The sequence below is a fragment of the Filicampus tigris genome, chromosome 11 (genome assembly GCF_054856515.1).
Source record: "Filicampus tigris isolate MCC_2025a chromosome 11, RoL_Ftig_1.0, whole genome shotgun sequence".
Classification (NCBI taxonomy): domain Eukaryota; kingdom Metazoa; phylum Chordata; class Actinopteri; order Syngnathiformes; family Syngnathidae; genus Filicampus; species Filicampus tigris.
In genome coordinates this window covers 10,362,354-10,383,322 of record NC_141227.1, presented here as the reverse complement: position 1 = coordinate 10,383,322, position 20,969 = coordinate 10,362,354, and the positions used below count along the sequence as shown (strand labels likewise).

Below are 20,969 nucleotides of genomic sequence, written 5' to 3'. Positions count from 1 at the left end.
TTGTATTGTGACACCAATTAATGCAAAGGAATACCAGTTTGATACAAACTCCTAAAATGGCAAGTTTGCACATCTTACCATCACTTTCGGTTTTTGTGGGATTCACTGTAACGCGGATTTTCATTTTGTGACCATAACTTCTATAGCAGTTTCACCTCGTTATTGTGAGAGTTCTCTTACTAATTTTCTTACTTCTAAGTCGGACCAGTAAAGAAATGTCGATTAAAAAAAAAAAGTGCAGATCATGCTCCACCCACATTCATTTATTTAATCTTTATTTTGCTTTTTAAAAGTTACATTTATTAAGTTTTGGAAGGATGGGAAATACGTGGGCCGTTCGTAACGGGTTAATAGAGGCATAAATGCCCCGACACACAAAAAAAAAATCGCAATCCTCTACTTCGCGGAAATTCACCTATTGTGTGCGCGTGTTGGTTGGCGCATTGGAACGTATCACCTACAAAAAGTGAGGGAACAATGTGAATGTGAAGACACTCATGGTGTTAATGACTTCTCAGAATTACATAACTGTAAAGTTGTACACTATCGGTGTAATTTGTACAGGTGGAAACACCTTTATAAACACTTTATTCCTATAAATCTCCGTTTACATTTTTAAATGATCATCATTAATACAAAATCACAATGTCCCATCGCTATTTTTAGAACAGGCCCACAAGCTACGCATGTGATCCTCGGAGGCTTCCTGGTGCCCATGTCACCATTTTGGTGACTCCTGATCTATACTATGTGTGTTAAATCTTCAAACTAAGTGTGACAGCTAATTCAGATCAAATCTCTGATATAGACTTATTCTAAACATTTGCATGAAATAGAGTTCACATTCAATGTAAATCAGACAATTACCCAATTACGAAATCCAAAAAGCCTGATGCTTCATTGCTCAACATAACGATTAAAACACAGCATTGGAATATTGATTTAGCACAATTAAAATTTTATGGAAACTATTACTGCAAGGCTTAAGGTGTTGTAAAAACAATAAAGGAGGCTTAAGGGGGGAAAAAGATAGTTGGCGCAAAAGCACGTCAAAATAATGCAAATGTGTATCAAACCAGAAGACAAAACACCATCAAAATGTACAATGGATTTTACAGGGACAATCTTTTCATTGAACATTCAATGGCATTTTAAGAACTTCACAAAGGTCTCTCCTTTGTTTAAGACACAGATGAGAACTAAAATAAATACAATGACATTTGTTTACTTGATACGGACATTCATTTGACACAAATCAAAGCAAACAAGTCTGTTGTATGAGAATATTTGAGGGTTTAGAAGAAGCTAGTTTTGAGTTTGATAGTTGGTGCAACTTGGACTGTTGGCTGAGCTTGGCGTGCTGTATCTTCAGCTTTGCTGCTGGCCTGGTTTGCCCGAACAGCAGATTCCAGACGGGTTTTGAGCTCGGGTGCTGCACCAATCACAATCTTGAAGGCAGCTCGATATAGAGGGACGATGCGCATTAAGTTTTGAAGGGCAAAGTCATGCAGGCCTTTGGAGACTTGGGATGCAGAAGGAATGGCATTTTCATCCAAAAGGTATGATATAAGGGTTGGAACAAGAAGAGCCACCAACTGGACTCCTATTGGACACATGGAAAACAATGAGATAATACAACACTATTAATTAGAAATGACATTATAAGCCATTCTGCTTGTGGAGTCATTCAATTATAGAGTAATTATAACAGTGCAATTGCAGCATCCTCAGTCTTGAAAGCACAAAGTAAGATGAACGTGTACAGTGTTTTTACATGTCAAAGTACATTTGAATTTTTATACACCAATCGTTGGTCATTGTGTGTCTTTTTTTTTTTTTTTTTTAGTATTTTACTGTTGTGGGTGCCAGTATCTTGTGATACTGTGGGAGTTAGCAGCTCTTCTAGCATTCTCTTTTGGTTGTTTTAAACACACATACAGGGCCCCAGACAAACTTTTTTTTCCCTTTTTTTTTTTTAAACTAGCAGCACAATGGTCCCTAACCTGAAATTTTAGGGATGCGTGTAGAAAATTTGTGGAAGTAAACATTTCCACACATTTTAACTATACTGTATTACTGATAAACAGACTGCAGTGTGGAGCAGAAGTTAGTCAGAAACAAAAAATATTCAATTAAAAAAACATCAGCAAATTTACTACCCGTCGGACATGCACGAGTATTTGGGAAAAAAATACTTGCACTGTCTCAAATATTTGGGGAAAAGCACCACCATTTAGGGGCACCCTGGAGCCCTGCACATATATGACGCATAATTAATGACTCAAATATTCTGTATGGCTTTGCCATACAGCCGTCAGAGAACATAAAAAAGAAATGTATGAATATTAATAGAATACAATAACAAGAAAATTGCCAGTAAGCTGGAGAGGGCATTCTAAAAATAGCCTTGATGCTCTGATCATTGATTGTGCACATTTACAGCCACTGAACTAAACACTCTAATGGAAAAACACAGTACACATTAGTGAGCCATTAAACAAAGAGACACTCACGGTTCTGCTCTTCACCCATGCCAACAAGATTCTCCAGGACTCTGATGCCCTCCTTCACAGCCTGCAGCTCAGCGGACGTCCTTGGCCGACTACGCTCCACTGCCTTCAGTTTCTCCACCATGAGTGGAGCCAGAGCGTGAATGTATGGTGTAGAAAGTTGACGGCTGGGATGTTGAAACACTGACAAGAGCAGCTGGTAACATCGTGCCTGAACCTGGAACGAGGCGAACAAAATAGGATGGAAAATAACGAAAGACAACAAGCCACGCCTGGGATTAAGAATGTATAAAGTGAGCCTTTTGAGGTTCAGTCATTTACCCAAGGATCACAAGAGTTGAGGGCATTGCGGAACCGTTCCATACAACCCTTTTGCAGGACAGTAACTCCTACAAGTTCATTACTAGCTGAGAGTAGGAAGAGTGTAATTGCTGTCAACATACTGATCTCATCCAAATCAGGTCTGGACTCATCTAAAGAACAAACACAAATTATGTTTGGCATATAGCATGTTGCTCATGGCCCATCCTTAAGTATGAATATGTATGTAGAAACCTGGCTGTGAGTCCTCTATTACAGAAGCCAGGCTGCTTCTCACAAGGGCAGTCCACTGTGTGTGGAGGCTATCCACTCGAGCCAATGGGGATGTGATGATGGTCTTGATGGCCTGCAGTGCAGCAGACACAGACGTAGGCACGGAATTGTCAGCAGTCTTAACTGCAGTTTCCCGCAGGACCCCGGTGATTAGAAAGAGAACAGTAGGTAGAATGGTCATGCTACCTGAAAACAGAAACCACAGGAACATGGGCATCATTTTCATGGTGAATAAACAACAGTTAAAAAAAAAAAAAATCTGCCAAATGGTAATAGCTAAGAAGCAGAAATATAGTGTAGCACAGCGACATGTCTGAGTTCTAATATAGTTTACAGAAAAATTGTAACTCAGCATTGATTATTGTGTGTGTCTTACCAGCTGGGGAGCAGAGCGAGGGCAGTTCTGCCAAGATGGAAACAGTCTTTGCCACCAGCCGCGCACTCTCCTCAGGTAGTCGTTGAGGCCTGATCGGCACATGGCTGGGTGACTCCGTTGCACGTGTATTGAGCTGTGGTAAGTGGCGAACCAGAATGAAAACCAGCAGCTCCATTGCGGCAAACACCAGAGAAGTGCCAGGGACGAGCTCGCCCGTCTCTCCCCCTTCCCCTAGGGTGAGTTGAGAATCTTTCTGGCCTTCCTCCTCTTTGCCTGTGCAAAATACCATCATGACCTAGATCAGTTAATCCGACACGTCATATTACTGCTCTGTTAGTAGAAAGAAAACCAATAACCCATCCTTCCATTTTCTATACCGCTTCTCCTTATTAGGGTCACAGCTGACCTCAGGCAAGAGGCGGGTACACTGGTCTGGTTGCCCAATCGCAGGGCACATATCGACAAAGAGACATTCACACACATATTGTCACCTATGGACAATTTGGTCTTCAATAAACCAGTGAAACATGCATATTTTTGGAATATGGGAGGAAGTGCACAGAGAGAACATACAAATGGCACACAGGAAGGCCAGAGCCCTGATACAAACTCTCAACCTAAGAAATGTGAGGCTGATGTGCTAACCACTAGACCAATGTGCTCTCTAAACTAGAACCAAATATTTCAAATTGACGCTTGCAGTCGCTTGATCACAGATTTTCTGTAAAAAAAAAGTGTGTTATGTTACCAAGTAAACCAAGCAGTGCAATGTGTTAGCTCATGACCTTTGTTGACATGTTGCTGAAGATGGTCCAGTGCAGCTCTTATGGCCTCCTGTACGACAGCAGTCACCTGGAGCTGGACTGCAGGAGGGTCCCGGGTCAACAACAGTCTGTGAAGTACATTCAGGAGCTCCACTGCCAGCAGCTAGAAGAAAATTAATGCTTACTAGTACAAGAAAGAAAACACCCCAGTCTTGACAAGCACAGGCATTTGTTGTGGCCTTCACAATTTTAAAATGTCAACCAAACAGATTCAACCCCCGTTTGGCATATATCTATTGTATGATAGAACACTCAAGTGGCCTTTGTCACCTTGTAAAGTCGGTAAATATTGCATGGCCATGTTGTATTTACTAGGAATTTGCACTGAAGCAATCCTGGCGAATGTGTCACTTGAAATACAACAATGAAACTGCAACATAGATGGCTTACTATATCAATACAAGGGCTGCAACTAACGATTATTTCAATAATCAATTACTAGGTCTATTATTTTTTTCGATTAATCAATGAATCAGATAAAAAAATATATTTTTTTTATCATAGTTGTCCTTCCTTTTGTTAAAAACAGGACATTAATTCAAATTGACAGCGCAGAAAAGTGCACAAACAGGATGCTGCATGAACATCCCAAAGCTCTTAAATTATTATTTGTTTTTTTACACTAAATGTTGGTATCAAAAACCTTTCCAAGGCCACGGACAAACACAATTACCCAGTGAAATGTATTCCATACATTATCCGCCAAATAGGCCTTATTTCAGACCGTAATACTTGAAGCGTATTCATTAAACTAATACTGTCATTGTGGTAAGTGCAAGTTAATTTTATTCATAGACCCCATTTAAACACATTGTCAGCTCAACCAGGGCTATACAACAAGAACATTAGACTGAAAAAAATTAAAACACAAATAACACCGTAATTTCCCTTTGTCCTGCTCTATATTGTTTGAATAGTCTGTAATGGCTCAGAAGAAACTACCGGTATGCTCTGTATAACAGGCCTATTTGACTGCAATTCATGTCATCCATTGTTGATATTGACAATACATTTGCACCGTCAAGCAAATATGTCAATTTAATTGATAATGACTCAACGTAATGTTGCTTGTGTGTGTATTCATATAATACAATTAAGACACTTTGCGCGTTATGCTCTTTAACAAGGTGCGAACGGGCAGCCAGCGCTTCTATGCTTGAGGCAATCTTCCTCATGCAGAAGGAGGCATGCCTCTTAAGGTTTTTTTTTTGTTGTTTTTTTTTTTTTAAATGCCGGCGTTAAAAAAAAATGGTATCGAGCCGTTTTTGATGCCAAAAAATAACGGTACGGTACTGGTACCGGTATCTCTTGCAACACTATTACATACAGTCATTAGCACATTCCTAACACTCTTGATTTGTTTCTAATCAATCTGTTATCCTACACACTTACACAATTCCTATTTGAGTGAAATTGTTTAACCGATTGCAGCATGCCAAATTCAGTACCAGTAGCAATTTAACAGATTCTGACAGTTGAGGAGAAAAATTTGAAGTGTTATCTTCAAAAAGAGACCAAAACTATGATGATACTCCAAATGGTTAAAGTACAGTTTCAAAATTTCTTTGGGTGCACCTTTTTAGCCGTTCAGGTAAAAATGCCAGGTGGAATTGCAAAGGGTTACGCATCACACGTTGTGTGCAACTACCGGTAAGTTTGTCCCTTTGGAGTAGGCTTTTCACGATCAGGATTTTGGAGCCAATCACTGATCAGCAAGTTTACAAAAAACAATAACCGACCAGATGGATATTCAATCTATTTAAACAACTTATTTACTGTACAGTCAACATCCACTGAAATGTATTTTAATGCAGCGGGTGAGTGATGTAATAATCGCGGAATACAATGAATCGGTTATGAAATTCGTTGCCAAGACTTTTAAATATGGACTTTTATCGACATTATCGATTCGTTGTTGCAGCCTCATTTAAAAACCTTTACAATTTAAATTATTTTACTTTCACTATTTCTAAATGAAGGCACAAGACTTTAAAACGAATTCAAATGTTATGCAAACCCTGACACAGCACTCTACAACTGCCAACCTACAATAAGTAACCCACAGTCTACAACACCCTTTTCAATGAAAAACATGTCCTGCTTCTATTTCATCATAGTCCTTGCTCATCAATTTTTTTGTACTCCAAAGATAAAGATGCCCTTACCTGGTCTTCTGCAATGTGGGTCTTTGCATGGGGAGACTCAAGCAGAGTGGACAAGGCGTGCAGGCACGACATGACATGTTCAATGCGTTCCTCGGGCCGGGGAAAGCAAAGAAACTCGATACTGACACCTGAGAGACAGAGAAAAACTGGGCTTAGAGCATGTTCACACTATTCTTTTCCTTTATCTTCTGTAAACTTTTCACTGTTCCCAGGTGCAGTGGCAGGACAGAGGACAAAAAACAGTACCTTGTGTTAAAAACAATGTGAGTGCTGAGTAACAAATTTGTTTTTTTGCCAGGTTCAAAAGGATTGTGAGGAACTACAAAATTAAAATCAAAAAATAAGATGAACGTGAATGCTTCAAATTAAATTCAATGTCTATAATCTTTACCTAACATTAGGTGCATCCTATCTTTGACGGACTCTTCAAAGGTCTTAACGGTCGGTGAGGCTCCTGCATGGAGCTTGGAGAGTACTGGAGAAACCTCTTCTTTTTCTTCACAAGCTCCAAAGCCAGTGCTGCTTAGCCACAAGGCCACGGCATGCAGTACAGGAGCCCACGAGTTGCGGTAATGGAGCCTTGCTGTGTCTATCGTCTCTGGAGTATAAAATGCTCCACCTGAACACACAGTGCAAATTCCGTTTTAAGCGTTAATAGTGGAGTAACTCTCTTTGAAATAGAACGAAGTGGTGTGCATCCGCATGCAAGAAGGGATAAGGACCAGGCAACAGACAGAAGTAAATGTCTCAAACATTTCATTGTGCCGTTCAGCAATCAAAGGCACAGTTGTGTTGTACCATCAGGGGGCAGCTGACTGGAAAACTCTGCAGGCAGAGTGAGCAGAGCATAGTCTCGGAGCATGGCCAACCACAGTCGACTAAGCGAGGGCAGCTCAGGCTGCACTAAAGTGATGAGACTGTCAGGGGGAAGTACATCTGCACCCAGATCCTCCTCATCCTCATCTCCGCTTCGAACCGGTTTGACGGGCTTTGATTCTGCCTCTCTCTTTATCTTCATCGCCACCACATAAACCTGTTAGTAAAAGCCATAATAATAGAATACACAATGTAAAGCTCAACACATCAGTGTTATGGACCGAGCAGCAGAGTCTTGGGCCTCACCTCCGCCCATGCTTTAAGTACAGCCAGCTTCTCCATGGTGGTGGCGCTCTCACTGTACAGCTGGCTGGATGAACCCTTCCCAGCTTGCACTTTGTCCAGTGATGACACCAGCAGGTTGTGGACTCGCCGCAGGTCATTGAGGTCACTTACTACACCACTACCAATCCAAGTGCTACACACCTATGGGCACACACATTCAGCGATGAAGGTGACCTAAATTTCATTAAAGTCTATTCCTACAGATCTTACTCTCTTATTACGCTATTATGCATCTGATAACATTTTATTCAAATATATATCAAAGAAGCAGCATTTCTGGTACAGAAAACGTAGCTGGTTGTAATGACCTGAAGAGTGATCACTGATTATTTCTGCTATGAATACCTGCGGTAACGCTAAAACATCATTTAAACAAAATAGAGCAAAGGGAAATGAAAAGCAAATTGGTTGGAATGTATTTCTTTAAAATTTCTGACCTGGCATGCTTTTGCTGTTATATCAGATGGTGTATCAGGTGAAAAAGCTGGTCTGAGTGCAGCTCCAACCTTACCACATAGAATTCACAGTTCAATTATTGGACATTCAATTATGTGGGCTTTTACAGTATAACTGAATTCTTGACTCACATTGGCCTGGTATTGTTCCAAGATAACATGCCCTGGGAACTCAGGCTCGGGAACACACGCAAATTTTTTAATGATGTCTTCCAGTGCCTGCAGACCAGCCATTCTCAACTGGTTACTGTGGTCTGTGGCAGCCATGAAAGCCATTCGGATGAGGTCAGACAAATGGAGCACCAGCAGTTCTCCTAGACAAAGAGAGATGGTGTGGAAATTGAAAGGTTATGTGAGGAATGCATAATGCATAACTTAAATGAGCAGCCAGTTAGTTGGGAAACAATGAAAAAAGTCTGTCCAATAATCGTAATCATTTTACGACTGTTAAATCATCGTAAAGGCACTTTAATCTACATACTTAATTCAGTCAATGTAAAGCAAAATTAGTTTTCTGCATTTAGACCATACGTCCACTGATAGTGTAGTGGTACACACGCCTGAGTTGTGTGCGGGCAGCGTGGGATCGATTCCCGCTCAGTGACAGTGTCTATGTGTGCCCTGCGACTGGCTGGCGACCAGTTCGGGGTGTAGTCTGCCTTCGCCCATTGACGGCTGGGATAGGCTCCAGCAACTCCCCGCGACCCTGTATAGGATAAGCGGTTTGGAAGATGACATGACATGACATTTAGACCATTCGGGCAGAGCAGTGGCCAGCAAGTGAGTAGCTTCAAAGTACCAAAATCAAGGTCTCATGTCAGCATCTTGGTCAAGGAAACTGGCTGGACATCAAGCATACATGGCTCTGATTATCCAGTATGTTAATTTGCACATCAAGAACAACATACAGCATACAGTGGTTTGAAAAAATGTTTCGCTCTCCTCAAATTCAGATATTTCTGCATAGTTTCCCAACTTTAATGCTTGACATCATTGAACACATTTGACAAAGATAACCCATGTGAACATAAAATGCAATTTTTAAAAGGTGCTCCAAACTATTACTAGAAATCACTTCGAATGGGGACAGTCTGACAAAATGAAGTCAACCAAAAGATCTCAAAAAGCTCCAACAAAATGCCACGATCCAAAGAAATTTAAGAACAGTTGAGAAATAAAGCGTCTGAAAAGGGAAGCTTCAGTAATCCAGTCAACCACGGTGAGAGCCATTATCCACAAATGGAAAAAACATGGTGAAACAACAGTGGTGAACATTTGCAGGAGGGGCTAGCCAACTGAAATGACCCCAAGAGCACGGCGACGACTCATCCAGGTCACAAAGTAACCCAGGACAACATCTAACAAACTGCAGGCCTCCCTCCATGACTCAAAAATAGGAAGAGACTGGCAAGAAATGGCATCAATGGCAGAGTTCCAAGGCGAAAACCACTGCTGACCAAAAAACAGAACAACAACCTTTCCAAAAAAAAAAAGAAAAGAAAAAAAAACACCTGAATGAATTTTGGACCAATGGGCTATGAGACCAATGTTGAACTTTTTCAAGGTGTGTATTCTCGTTACATCTACTGTAACATTGCATTTCCTAAACAGTCAAGCATGGCAGTGATAGGGTGACAGCCTTTGCTAATTCGGGACCAGGACAACAACAGCTGTGATTAATGAAACCATGAATTGTGCTCTTTACCAGAATATCCTAAGGAAAATGTTCGGCCATCAATTTGTGATCTTAGATTGAAGAGCGCTTGGGTTCTGCAGTAGGACAAGGATCCAAAACACATCAGCAAGTAAAAATCTGATTGGATTAAAAAAACAAAATAAAGGTTTGGGAGTGGCTTAATCAAAGTCTAGACTAGAATCCAATTGAAATACTGTGGCCTTAAAAATGCCATTCATGCTTGAAACTTCTCCAGTGTTGCTGAATTGAAACAATTCTGCGAGGAACACTGGAACACAATTTTATATTACAACAGACACATTAGCAGTTAGCCAAAATGCTTGATTTCAGTTGTTGCTGATGAGGGTGGCCCAAACAGTTATTAGGTTTAGGGGGCAACTACTTTTTCACACAGGGCCAAGTAGCTTTAGATTTTGCAGTTTAGTTTTTTTTCCTTAATAAATAAAAAAAAATCATTTAAAAAGGGCATTTTATGTTTACTTAGGTTATTTTTCTCTTGTTTTTACATTTGTTTGATAATCCTAAACAATAAAGTGAGGAAACTGTGCAAAAAATACAAATTTGAGAAGGAGGAAAATGCTTGTTCACGTCACTGTACCCTCATGTGACACTGCAACCCCCTATTGAGCCATGAGCTCATATTCATATGACAGCCGGAGGATTCAAATCTGGGGCCACTACATTCGCACATTAATTAAATTCTTAACTCCTAAGACACACCTGGCATCAACGTTAATGCTTAACTTTGAGTGACACAGTCGGGAAGGTATTAATAGGGTTACTGTTGTGGTAATAATTTGCAGTGCAATTGAAATGCACTTTATCACAGTGACATGCTTCTATTTTTCCACCTCTCAAACTATTATGGGTAAACTATTTTTAGAAGCACTTCTCAGTATGACGCAGTACAGTTGTATCCAAGAATATTATCATTTAGTATATTAAAACAGATCTGCCACAAAATGGAATGGCCTAGACAAAACCCTACAACCAAGTTTTGACAACTAATCTAATTATGCCCAGAAATGCCGAGAGCATTTTTTTGTTCGATAATATGTGTCAAGTGTTTTGCAGAATGTCACGTGTTATACCTTTAGGGTTTTTTACTTGTGTAGAACGGGCAGTTGCCAAGTCAAAGTGCGCTTTGTCCGCGTTCTCACACAGCAGGATAATGCGGCACAGGCAATCTGCAGCAAACACTCGCGTCACCCAGCGAGGTGCCACTGAGGGCTTGGATTTGTCATCGTCGCCTAAACCTGTAAACATGATGTCGTCGTCCATCTCGTCTTTTTTCTCAGAGTCTTCATCTTTTTCCACCTCAAATGTAACAGCTCCTCCCACATCTGACAGAGAAGACACCCATATATTGAGGCCCGCAAAACAGAAGACTCAATTCATACTATCCTGTCTTGATTCCTTTAGAGACAATGACAATTGTCTATTTTCTTCTCTTTTGTAGTCACCTGTTGTTGCTGCAAGGACATCCTTGCATAGTTTAAGCCAGTGAGAAAGCTTTTCCACAGCAAGCGATGACAGCATGTGTCCCAATGTGTCATGAATATCAGAGCACAGCTTCCTGTCTGTTTCGTGGTCCAGCATGCCAAATAGTGCCCCCTCAAGACCCGTCTCAGTGATGTTCAGATCTGAATCAGCAAATAAAACACCAGTGTCTCATTAAACATTATGCCAACCAAACATATTCTTATTTGTGTCCAGTTTAGCACTCACTTATTGCAGTGCCTTTGCCATTTCCTGCCTTCTTTGCAAGGCTCATGGCATACTCACAGACCTCGGAGGCCTCTCTCTGAGCAAGTTGTCTCAAACAGGCTACAGCAGCGCGGCGCAGTAACAGGTGAGAGCTGCATAAGTGCACCTGAAAAAGTCCCATCATGAGGCAAAATGAGATTACCACAACAGTGTGAAATATATGTTCTTATAAACTCATGTAGAGACCCCAAAAACGAACACAATTAAAAACATCTATACAAAGTGAAAAATTAATAGTAAATTCTAGTTGGTCTTACACAAAGACACGGCACCAGGCTCGAGAGGTTGACATGGCGAGGAGCAAACATGTGCAGCTGTTGCAGACACGAGATGGCAGCTGCCTGCACCAGCGAGTCAGAGTGATCCTGCATTATGGCGCAGCCAACCAGGCAAGACGAGCGGATGGTGGAGATGGTGGCACCATTTCCTTCAAAATATATCCACCATAATTATTAAAGTCTGTGGCTTAAAATTGCTAATACTACCCCCTGCTGGGAAAGGAAGTTCAGTGCAATTACAGGACATTAGTCAAATCTGACATTTAGTGAAGTCTTTGATTTTCCTTCCGAGAGATTTACCTTGTAATTCTGGTCCAACAGTTGTGATGAGAGCTCCCAAGCAACGCCCCAAACATTGATGCACCTCTGTGTGTGATGGGGGCACAGTGAGGAGCAAGGTAAGGACCAGGGACAAGGTGGGTTCCACGTAGCCTCTATACATAGGACCACTTGAGTCCACAATGAGTGCCAAAGAGTGCAGAGCCCATGTCTGTAAAAATAAAATAAAATAATAATAATAATTAAAAAAGCAACAATATGTGTGTGTATGTATGTATATATATATATATATATATATATATATATATATATATATATATATATATATATATATATATATATATATATATATATATATATATATATACATATATATGTATGATGAATGTCGATAAGTGGCACAATTAGTAGAGTGAAATCTTTACACTTGAGAGTTCACCTTAAATTGATACGACAAACAAAAACAATTGAAAGACATAAAAAACATACTGTAGTTTGAAATGAATCGCCGATTACACACTACCCCCCCAAATCTAGGGGAATTGCTAAATATTTTCCAGTTTATTCGTTGTGATTGTTTCCATACTTTACCTGGACCTCATGAGAGGATCCATCCTGGGCCAGTGCCAGTAGAATACTAACACTAGTCTTTAAGTGCTGACCAGAGCCAATTCCTCCTACATATCGATGCAGACAGCCGAGAGCCAGTGAATGACCCGTCCTTGACACTACGTCACGCGCTGACTTCAGCCTGCAAACAGAGGAGAGAATACAGTGTATGAATTAACACCTGGTTAATGCTCGGATTCAGATCAAGGCAATTCGTGCTTGAAATTAATATTTCAAACATTAAAATTGTGTTTCCCCTCCATAAACGAATATGCTGTTGGTATGCTGACTCAGTCTGACTTGCAAGTAAGAGAGGAGAGAAAATGCTTACTTGTCAAAGCTTGTCTGTGCCATTCTTGCGATGAAAGTAGCCTCTCCCACTACCTGAGCCATTCTGCCGAGGGCTTCACCGGCAGCGCAGCGCAAAATCGGATTGGGATTATCCAAGGCCCCCATCACCAGGGCCAGGGCTGACTTGCGGACCTCCTCTGGGCCCAAAGTACTCTTGTTTTCTGCCAACCCCTTCAAGTAAGACAAGGAAAGATGCAGTTTCTCAACATATATTAACCGAATAAAGAAACATTGACATCCTTATAAAGGGATTGATTGATTCTCACCTTGAGAGCACTCAGCACAGCAGTGAAGATGTTCAGTTGGACGGCTTGCTGCCGAACTCCTTTAGCCTGCTTGATACATTCGGCAAAGTGGTCTAGCATCTGCAACCTGAATCATGTAGACAAGAATGTATTATTTTACCTACTTTTTGGACAGCTGCAGTGAACACAAACACAGATAAACCAAAATCAGAAATTCAGACAGTTTGACGTTTAATGTGAGTTACAAGTATGCTCATGTTTCAATAGCTCACCTGTGTTTGAATGACACATGGGGGAAAACTACGCCAAAGAGAGCCACAGAGGCATCAATGACTGATACTCCCAAAGGGAGTGGACCGGGGATGGCTTCACCTACAGGAACTCGCAGGTATATGGAGGAGGGATCATGCTCCAAAGCGCCACTGCCAGAGGCACTGTTAGGCTGCAGCTGTTAAGCAACAATCATAGTTAAGAAAAGTATAACTTGATTTAACTTGAATGAAAAACAGACAATGATGATATTAATTATCCAAGTTACAGGTTATTTTACCTGGTCCTCTATCGACTTGTGGTCAGTTTCCTGCAGCCACGAGCCCATGAGCACACTGTCATCATAATGACAGAGAGAGCGCAACAAAGAAGTGGTGGTGTTGGATGAGTTGTCAGTCAAAGTGAATTCTGCCACCAGCTCCCTGAGGAGGGCATTGAAACTGCCTGGAGGAGCAGAGCAATAAATTAAATATTTAAAAGAACTTAAGTTGTTCTCAAAGGTAAGGCCCTGATGCAATTGTGTCTTTAGCACTGCCAGCAAAAAGACAATAGTGAACATTGAGAACATAGAACTGCATCATTTGCCATTTGTTTCCAGTGATATATTAGTTATTCAAACTAGTGTGTTCGGTGGTTTGAAAAAAATGAATAGTAAGTGTAAGTGGGTATAAATCATCCTATTAAAACTACATTGTGCTTGTTATACATCCAATTCCTCCATTTATACACAAATTATTGATGCTCAGGGATGTACTTCAGGATGAAACCTCCACTTGACTTCCTGGACCATCAAATTCTTGCTTAGAGTGCTTCTATTATAGTCATTGCTATCCCAGATTGTAAGTCATTGATCTGTCTCAGTAAGAACCATGTTGTTTACTTACTTTTCATTAAAAAAATCCCATTGTCTTACCTTCATATGTTTTAGGAGGCAATAGAGCCAAGATGTCATACAGCCTGAGTCTCACCATTGCTGCACTTGCTTTCAGATGTGCCCCGTGAACTTTGATAATGGCAGGGACACTGAGGAGCAAACATTAAGCTATGACATCTATTTAAATCACAAACATCCTTTACATCTTTACTGTATCTCTAAAAGGAAAAACATAATGAAGGCATCATACTCACTGAGATATCATAGTCATAGCGCATTCAATGGGTGTCATTAGCCTGCGAATGACATCCTCTGTAAGGAGCTCAGGACAGTGAGCCACAAAACTACGCATGGCTAAACAGGAAGGGCCAAAATCAAAAGTGAGCGTGTTGACATTTAATGCCTTTTTACGTTTATAAAAAGGTAGGAGAACATTAGTTTACCACATAGTGCTCCAGCTCGACCTTCTAGGGTGACCTGCCAAGTAAAGGAGTCTCCCCGAGCCTTTTCTGCCTCCAGCTCCTTCTGGGACCGAGGAAACACATTCCTCCACAGCAGCAGCATCTTGGGAAGGTGATAACGCACTAGTGACGGACCTTTTCATACAAACAGAGAGGGGACTGTGTTATACAGAGAAAGCAAAGTTAACAAATCTCAGTTGAGATAACATTTGTGAGTAATTCACCCAAGGTCATGAGGGCGCCCAGCAGCAGCCATCCAGCTTGTGTGCGCTGCAAGGACAGTCGACTATTCTGAGCCGCCGTCCGAAGGAGGTCTTCAGCTATGCTTACCACTAACTGCAGGGAAACAACAATTATATTCAGTATTACACTCTAAATCGAAATATATCGTTAACATTTAGGACCAAAAATTGAACTAAAAGACAGAGATGAGTGGGAGCTAGAATATTGAAATGTGTATACCGGTATGTGTACATGTGTTTACATACCTTGCCCTTAGAGTGTGGGATTCCCAGAGGGCACTGGTGTACACCTCCAAGGAGAGCCGCCATTGCAAAACTGTATCCGCTAACAGCCTCGGGTGAACTCTTGAGATTGTTAATTCTCTCAGCACAGCGGTCTAACAGCGGCGTTAACTGATAGGGCAGTGCCACAGCAACACAGCGCAGGCACCAAGCAGCAGCCAATCGAGCGGCCATGCTTGGGTGTAGCAGCACTGAGGTTACCGTTTCCAGAAGTCCTAAGGAAAATGTCAATGAAAAACAAATACATTTTAGTTGTCACAACTACATTCTGTTTATTCGAAAAAGACTACCGGTACTGCAAGAGGATCATAAAACATGCACGTGGTACCAATGGAAGGCTCCTGGATGAGAGGCGAAGCTGTGGCACTCAAGCTCTGAACAAGGCTGCCCAACTCTTTTAGGGCACAAACCATAACATGCTGGCTGGCTGAAACATCAGCCGCACCTGTCTTGTTTTCTCCATTGAGGTCATTGACAACTGCATCTGGAATAACAAAGGGCAGAGAAGGGCAATACATTGATTTTTGGTAGGATAATCTTTATAAATCCATAATGTGACCTGCAGTGATATAAATATAGGCTAGACTAGATGGTACAAAGATTAGCCTGAAAATTATCTTGACGAGACTGCATAACAATATGTTTCAAAACGTGTTCATCACATTTAATTAAATAGCTTGTCACATTAATTCAAATTTGTTGTTTTACATCATGAAATACCATACTTTTGCAACCACACATTCACAGGTGTCCAGAATCCATAAGAGCTTAATTAAATACATAACATGTTTTTTCCATGCATCCATTGTCTATTCCGCTAGGACTCATCAGGGTTGCAGGTGTGCTAGAGCCTATCTTATATTTATTATTTTTTGTTGTTGTTGTTTTTTTTAGTACTTAAAGTGAAGGTCAACCCAAACATATTTTTTTTCAAGAATATGTTCTATGCAGGCCCACTAGTTGAAACCAGGCAATATAAGTAATGAAAGGGTTACGGTAATATGAAATATGAGTTAAGCAGCAAAGTCCACCCATTTTTAGCCATCTCGGGTGGCAGCCATTTTGTCAATTCTGTCGAATGAAAATGACATCACGGTTACTCAGGGCTCAGGTAACGACCAATCACGGCTCACCTGTTTTCTGAAGCTGAGCTCTGATTGGTCGTTATCTGAGCCCTGAGGGTGTGTGATGTCATTTTCAGTGGATAGACGTGACAAAATGTCTGCCCCCAGAGATGGCAAAAAATGGGTGGATTTTGTTGCTTAATTCATATTCCACAAACACAATATTAATCAGAACGCTGTGTTTCAACTAGTGGGCCTGCAGAGAACATATTCTTAAAAATATATATGTTTGGGTTGACTACCCGCTTTAAGGAATAGATTTAGAAGCTGATTCTTGAACATGAGGCTTTATATTTTTTCTGTATTATTTGAGAAATAGAGCATAGAATGTTGAATAAGTGGCTCTCGGGAACCATTGCATTTTGTGCGAGAATATACACTTCATAATGAAAGGTTATATAAAACAACAAAGGACACTTACTGCACATTTGAACAATTTAAAGGTTACAGAGCAAACCAGAGTAATAATAATCACCTCTGAAAGATCTGAAAGGCCATTTTTAGTTTGTTTAGTGAGCTAGTGTGTGTGAAGGAAGACAAACTAATGAAATCTGATGGACAGACGTGTAAATATCACTCGGTACTTTGAGCGGAAGTGACTTGTTCCTACTATGAGTGTGCAAATTTAGTGGCCCATACAGCTATTTTTTGCTCAGTGACAGTTATGTGATCTGCTGATGTGTAACACAGTATAAAACAAAGATCACAGAAATACTCTGGCAGATGACTATGAAAGGTATCCCAAAGTAAAAGCATACTTTATTTTTTGACAAAGAACAACGATTATTATATGAGGCGGATACAAAAATAAGAAGCAAGTGTAGAAGGTATAAAATATCAAAAAGAACCATTCGGATTGTATGCAACCCAAGCTCAAACCATGCCAAATATTAAGCAGTTGAATGGAATGTGATTGTGTAAGTATTTACTCTGTAATGCTCTAAACTGTAATATTTCCCCCCCCAAACTTCTTACCCACAGCCCTCATTTGCTTGCCGATGGCCTGGCAAATTTCTTTGCCAGCTGCTATCTGAGCCTTCTCGCCAAGTAAGCCGCCCAGGGTGGCACGCAGCATAAAGGAGACACAGCGCCGCGAGTACACAGCTTCAACATGTGTCTGTGTGGCCCGTGGATGGGACACAAGGTCCAAGACATGGGAGAGAAAGGTGGCAAAGTTGCGCTCCAGCCACTGGCCACCAAGCGTAGTCACAAATACAACATAAGCCTAAGGAAAAGATGGTTTTATATATAAGGTGGCAGGGAAAGGTGCAACGTTCTTGTTTGTTAAGAGAATTCAGCTCACCTGTGTAACGCCCACCCGTACTTCTCTGCTGACAGAACCCCCTCCCTTCAACATTTCCCCTCCACTCTTCAAGAAACCAGATCCACCACGCAGAAAACCTGTGGCCATTAACTCCAAAACTTCCTCAAGCGTCGCCCGTTTCACATTCTGACGCATCACTGAGGGTAAAAAATAAATAAATAGCAATGGTGAGTATATTGTTGTATTAATAAGAAACTAGATTGGTTACAAATATCATGTCATATCTAACCAGCAGCTTGTTTAGGCATCAGAGCCGTAGCCATGACGGTCCCTAGGAGCTTGGCCACAGCAACCCGAACACCATAGTTTGAACCCTCCAGGGCCTTGAAGCACAGTGTGGCCATGTTCTCCAGTTCTGTAGTCCACATGAATACTGCCTCATTCTGCAGCTCCAACAAGCACTGATCAGGTAAATTGAATCAAGAAGTCATGTTAGTGGTATTTTATCAGATAGCATTTTATACATATTTTTCCTCTGCTGCAAAAGCATTGGTCCTTTGTCTTCCATTGTTGTATATGGATATGAACAATACATGTTTTGTGTGTGTGTGTGTGTGTGTGTGTGTGTGTGTATGTAAAATCATAATTCCCAACACCGGATTTTTTAACATTCAGTAAATGACACAAAATATTACATCAATGTCATCAAGTAAGAGGGTTTGCTAAGAGAATGTCTGAGCATGACATTAATTTGGGGTTCTAAGCATTGGGAAATAAATGGCCAAATGATTACTTATTTAGATTGTGCAAACCTAGCTTTATGTTTCTATTGCAAATTGATGATAATGTGACTTACCTTTGCCACTGCACAGCGCACAGCCATTGACCTGTCTGTGAGTAGAGAGCGGGCATTCTTGTAAATGTCTCTGTGACATGAGGCTGCAGCTCCACCTAGTCCACTGAGTACCTTCTGCAAACTGATGAGTATTTCTCCTCTGCCTTGGGACTGCATTATAGTGAAGATATAATTAGTATAACAAACCTAAATGTTAAGTAACATCAGCACAATATGATGAATCTACATCGTCTACACTTCCAATGTTGTCAATAAAAATTTTTTTATGATTGTCTAATAATGCCATACCTCTGCACTCTTTAATGCCTTTAAAAGATTATTAATGGTGTCTGGAAAGGAACTTCCAAGCATCCTGCCCATCTTTTCATAGAAAGCACCAACACATGCCACTGCAGCACTAAGAAAACCAACAACAAAAATAGTTAAATTATGCTTCTGTATAAGTAAATTAATAGTAGACATTGTATTCTCACATTTATCACCTAAATTTTTAACGTTTTCATTGGCGGAGCATAATTATTTAATAAGGTTATATATGCCACTGGCTAGATCCAACCTGAAAGCTTGTCGTTATAGCAAGACTATGCAGTATAGACTAGGGATGCGAATAATAACTGATTCATTGACTTAAGAATTCAGTTGACTGATTTAATTAATTGATGTTTCCTTTAGCACTTGAGACTAAATTGAATGTACAAGCAATCAGCAGAGATAGGCATTGTTCATCCAATCACAATAGCTTTGTTACATCAGTTAAGGGACATTGAGGAGCGCCACAATATGACACAACTTAACCTTAACAAGCAACATTGATGAAGGAGTTCAAAACATTCAGAGATTTTGTACAGCCCCTAAAAACAGAATTAGAAAAATTACGAGTATTATTAATCGAACACATTTTGGTCAAAAGTCTGTATCTCATCCAGAGCTTTCTCAGAACACTGTGCGCTACAGATACAAATGGGACAGACATTGAGACGGAGTCATTATCAGGCTGCATTAATGCATTCCACAGATCCACTTGTATGCTTAATCTCCCCATTAAAACATGAGGCATCAGAGTAACATTTGGCTTAACAACTAAATCCTTCAAAGAGAAAAATAGTGTGCAGTACATTGCTGGAATAGTGAAAGTAAATTCATGTAAAGCCGTCATCACAATATATGTTAATATAAAATAACATGACACTATTGATTCAATTTTATCTTACAGTTTTGTCGGCAGGTATGCAGGTGTGTCGTCCTTGCTTTTGATGATATCATTGCATTTATCCAGAGTCTGGAAAACCGTGAATGTGTCACCAATGCTGTAGAGTGTGGCAAGGTTTTTGGCAAGCAGCTTTCTTGTTGGTGGACCTGGAGCACTGCTGATCAGTCCTGTCAGCTGTTCCACCAGCTTTTTCTGCTTCTCCTTCACATCCACCTGCCGTTCAAACACAAAGTCTTTGGCTACCATCTAATGAAACACACAGCGATCAGTTAATAAAAACGTTTCAGTCACCTTATTTGCGGCCACAAGAACCTTATCCAAGAAACGAAGCCATTCGAAGATGAAGACAGGCCTCTTTGCCTCAGTGATCTGCGCCAACGCTTCCTCGTTGAGCAGGAGACTATGAGCCAGTTCCATGGCGAGGATTTTCACAGATGTCCTCGCAACTTCTTAATCGACAGTTCGCCCTGTATTATTGACCCATGATATCAGAACAAGCTAGCCACCTGCTTTAAAACACATCTTTCGAAGTATTGTAGCACACCATTAGCGAAACTACTTTATTGTGTTTTAATGGAAACAGTAATGAGCATACGTTCGATTACCCAGAGTCGTTCAAATTGTCGGTAAATGTAAAGCGTTTTACCGTATGTCTTGTCGTTCCGATGTTCCTCTTGTGTGTTGACAGCTTCCTCCAGCTGTTAGCAACCTTAAACTAGCTAGTACTTACGACCAAAAGCCACACGTCGTCAATAGATTTAAACCTCGAATGGATGATATCCCCTTACCACCATGTCTTAACGCATTTGGTTGTTTCAGAGATCAACTTCACAAGCATTAATCCATGTTCCCATATCCTGGCAAGAATTACGATTATAGTGTTACATTAACATTTGTCCGATGAAACAAAAATAACCCGGTAAATAACTCTGTTTCAAAATAAACTTCAATAAATTGACGATAATCATTTTAATTACTTCACTGTTATAAGATATGTTTAAAAGCTATTACAAAGCATCAGTCGACTACTCCCTGACATCTACACACAAATAATAGATTATGAAAGTTTATTTGTT

At 40.6% G+C, this 20,969-nt stretch overlaps 1 protein-coding gene across 1 annotated transcript; it reads right to left on the bottom strand.

Moving 5' to 3' along the window:
* Positions 1-258: 258 nt before the first annotated feature.
* On the bottom strand, positions 259-20,910 carry heatr5b (HEAT repeat containing 5B). The gene is made up of 36 exons (XM_086045027.1): positions 20,540-20,910; positions 20,185-20,360; positions 19,895-20,106; positions 18,972-19,080; positions 18,684-18,833; positions 18,117-18,288; positions 17,867-18,024; positions 17,539-17,788; positions 15,768-15,923; positions 15,404-15,654; positions 15,140-15,251; positions 14,898-15,050; positions 14,709-14,808; positions 14,494-14,603; positions 13,861-14,024; positions 13,583-13,758; positions 13,332-13,437; positions 13,046-13,236; positions 12,697-12,856; positions 12,127-12,316; positions 11,806-11,975; positions 11,510-11,654; positions 11,245-11,424; positions 10,873-11,124; positions 8,218-8,399; positions 8,068-8,136; positions 7,592-7,771; positions 7,268-7,502; positions 6,861-7,088; positions 6,470-6,597; positions 4,266-4,407; positions 3,481-3,753; positions 3,066-3,290; positions 2,832-2,983; positions 2,514-2,727; positions 259-1,603 (listed from the first exon to the last, which is right to left on the bottom strand). The coding sequence occupies exons 2-36, from the start codon at positions 20,308-20,310 to the stop codon at positions 1,296-1,298; spliced, it is 6,129 nt and encodes a 2,042-aa protein (XP_085901153.1). The 5' UTR covers positions 20,311-20,360; positions 20,540-20,910; the 3' UTR covers positions 259-1,295.
* Between the last annotated feature and the right edge of the window lie 59 nt (positions 20,911-20,969).